The sequence below is a fragment of the Balaenoptera acutorostrata genome, chromosome 1 (assembly GCF_949987535.1).
Source record: "Balaenoptera acutorostrata chromosome 1, mBalAcu1.1, whole genome shotgun sequence".
Classification (NCBI taxonomy): Eukaryota; Metazoa; Chordata; class Mammalia; order Artiodactyla; family Balaenopteridae; genus Balaenoptera; species Balaenoptera acutorostrata.
The window spans coordinates 151,522,812-151,526,201 of NC_080064.1; the positions used below are offsets into that span (position 1 = coordinate 151,522,812).

General features: G+C 37.2%; 1 protein-coding gene across 1 annotated transcript; it reads left to right on the forward strand.

The window, feature by feature from the left end:
* Window positions 1–360: 360 nt before the first annotated feature.
* SPATA45 (spermatogenesis associated 45) lies at window positions 361–1,813 on the forward strand. Its single transcript, XM_028164873.1, has 2 exons — window positions 361–634; window positions 1,740–1,813. Exons 1-2 carry the CDS (start codon window positions 361–363, stop codon window positions 1,811–1,813), a joined length of 348 nt encoding a protein of 115 aa, XP_028020674.1.
* Window positions 1,814–3,390: the final 1,577 nt, after the last annotated feature.

A 3,390-nucleotide genomic window follows, 5' to 3' on the forward strand; every position in this document is an offset into this window, starting at 1 on the left:
TAATCAGGAAAAGCAACAAAAGTTCCTAAAAGCAAGAATCAATGCATAGTATCACTTTAAAACCCAAAATATACTCTCTTACTGTATCCTCTTTTTTTGGCCTTTTTTTTCCCCTAAGGAAATATCAAGACCTTAGAAAGCAATAAGAAATGGAGAGAGGTTGGGGGAGGGGGCACAGTGGTGGTGGTATTTGCAGGAGGAGAAATACCTGAGTGAGGTAATCACCTGATAAAGTAACTGGAGGTGCTGGTAAATACCTGATTGTGAATCTTGGCTTCAAGGTCAAGCAGGCAATTGATAGTATTTTTTTCATTTGTTAGCAGGACAGCAAGAATCACTTGACAATAGTTTGTCAGCATAATGGCATCTGTAAACAGAACCAGTGAAATAATTAAAAAACTTAAAGCAGACAAACATCTCCTGGAGGAGATAAACGAAAGGCGTGAATCCAACTGCTTGGTGGAAAGAAGCAATCAAGTCAGCTTACTGAGAGTTCAAAAGAGGCATTTCAATGGTGCCTACAAGTCCCTTACTCATGCCCAAATCAAAGAAGCTGTTCCTGACAGTGGCAGGAGCTCTTGGGTCAAACTGAGTCCCCTTGTTCACAAGGAGAAAAGGCACTTTCCACTAAAAAGTAAGATGTTGTGGTAGGATTCCTACCCAATCGACAGGAGGAATCCAGAAATAAACTTAGGAGTTATTTCTGGGGTTGAAAGAGGTTCATATGTATTGCTCTGGGATAGTTGGAAGGCAATCTGTCTGAAGTTAAAAGCATCAGTAAACTAGGCTAGTTGATGTGAGATCTACTACAGACCAGAGATTCTCATATTCTTGTGCTTACAGGATCCCAGAGTCCATCTTCAGGCTGGCTCATTCAATAGCCTCTAGTTTGGGCCCTGGAATCTGCATTCTCAGCAGGCTAAGGTGATTCTGATGCTGATGGCCTGAAAACCGTATTTTGAGAAAACTCCAGAGGCCTCCTCTATCATCAATTTCTGTTGCCTCTGCAAAGGTTTCATGTGCAAAATTGAGATAAAATGGAAATGATTTTGATGACAAATATCAAACAAAAAGCCCTGAGAAACAATAAAATGTGGAGGGAGTTTGGGGTAGGGGTGTGTGTGGTGGTGGTATTACCTTGCAGGGGGTGGAAGAGGAACTGGTAAATACCTTAGCTGTGAATACTTGTTTCTAAGTCAAGATAAGCAATTGATGGTATTTTTTTCCATTTATTTGGAAAAAAAAAAAAGAGTATAATTATGTTAAATACAACCAACAAATGATTAAGTTAGATAAGAAACAAAAGAATTTCCATACTGGAAATTTAACTTCTTTGATGAGGGGGCTGTGACTTTACACTTGCTCCACACTCTTTGTACGTGGGGTAGAGAGGGCAATGCAGCATGGCCTGGAAAACTGATGTTTTAAAGCTAATCTGTAACAGCCATGTTTTTATTTTACTCAAAAAGTAACTCTTTTGCAAGGAGGAATGCCTTTAGTGTTCCTAATTCTAAGAGAATCTGCACAATTTCAGCCATAAAAAAGAATGAAATAATGCCATTTGCAGCAACATGAATGGACTAGAGATTATCATACCAAGTGAAGTAAGTCAGAAAGAGAAAGACAAATACCATATGATATCACTTATATGTGGAATCTAAAATACAACAGAAATGAACCTATCTACAAAACAGAAACAGACTCACAGGTATATTGAAGCTCTCTCTTCAATCTTCCAGTTGTAGATATGGAGGCCAAAAGAGGGACAGTCTTACTTAAACTTGCCTTAAAAACAGAAGACTTGGTGTCTTAGTTAGTTTGGGCTGCTATAACACATTACCAGAGACTGCGTGGCTTAAACAACATTTATTTCTCACAGTCTGGAAGCTGAAAGTCTGAGATCAGGGTGCCAACATGATTGGGTTCTTGGAGTGCCCTCTTCCTGGTTTTCAGAGGGCTGTTTTCTTGCTGTGTCCTCACATGACAGAAATTGGCCTCTTCCTATAAGGGCACTAATCCTATTCTGAGGGCTCCACTCTCATGACTTAATTACCTCTCAAAGGCCCCACCTCCAAATACCATCACACTGGGCCTAGGGTTTCAGCATAAGAATTTGGAGGAGCACAAACCTTCAGCCCATTGCACTTGGGTTCAAGCTCTGCTTCTGCCATGGAGTAGTCTCATGCTTTTACTCATTTAGTGTCTCTAAACCTTACTTTCTGTATCTGTGAAACAGTATTTATCCTCTCTGCCTTCAGTGTTATTTTGGAACTATGAAATGTATTATAAGATATGTGACAAATACTTATTTTTTATTTTTCAGATAACACCATATTTGGATAAAGTACATCTACAGAGACACATAGAAATACAGTCTCTTTGATCCTTCTTCAATGTCTGTCTCAATTATTTACAAATATTAATTATAAAAGAAGCCAAAGAAAACTATTCACTAGATCATCAAGAAAACATTGTCACATAAAACATATTACACCTTCATTCCATTCCATCATTTAGACTTAGATGTTTTGAAAGAGGATTTGAGTTATTAAATATACTTTCAAAGATGGATGACCTAAATGTTCACTTTACAGCGATCTTCTCTTTACTAATCTAAAATGTTTAGTTTATATTGTTTCTTTTCTTTTCTTTCCTTTTTTAGGGTTTTGGGTGTTTTAATCTTCTTCTTAATTCTTTTTAAAAAAATTTTTAATTGAAGTATAGTTGATTTTCAATATCATGTAAGTTTCAGGTGTATAGCACAGCAATTCAGTTATATATAAATATACATATATTCTTTTTCAGATTCTTTTCCCTTATATGTTATTACATAATACTGAGTATAGTTCCCTGTGTTATACAGTAGGTCCTTAATGGTTATCTATTTTATACATAGTATACATAATAGTGTGTATATGTTAATCCCAGCCTCCTAATTTATCCCTCCTCCCACCTCCCAGAGTTTATATTGTTTCTGTAAATCAGTGGAATGTGTTGACCAACCCCATTAATCAAGTTGAAGGCTAAAGTTTCTCAAAGTTAACGCTTGCTTCTATTACTTAATTACATTAACTTACTCTGTTAGAGCTATGATTTTGATAATTTGAGTAAGTACATACTTGAGAAGGTAATAGAAGGTGCCTATAGAGTCTTTCATTGTATATCGTTGCCCATCCCCAAAGTGGGCATTGCTTGAATCATCTCGTGGCCAAATCCTATTTGGTTACTATCACCTCTGTGTCACTGCTGTTGGATAGCAGACTAATTTTCAAATTTTAACCTGGCTTGTGTTCTTTTCCGTAATTTGCGTTAATTGCTATTCCATTCCTATTAATAGCCTATTTCATACAGCAAGCTGAGCACAGCCGGGCCTGGAACCCAGCCGTTTCT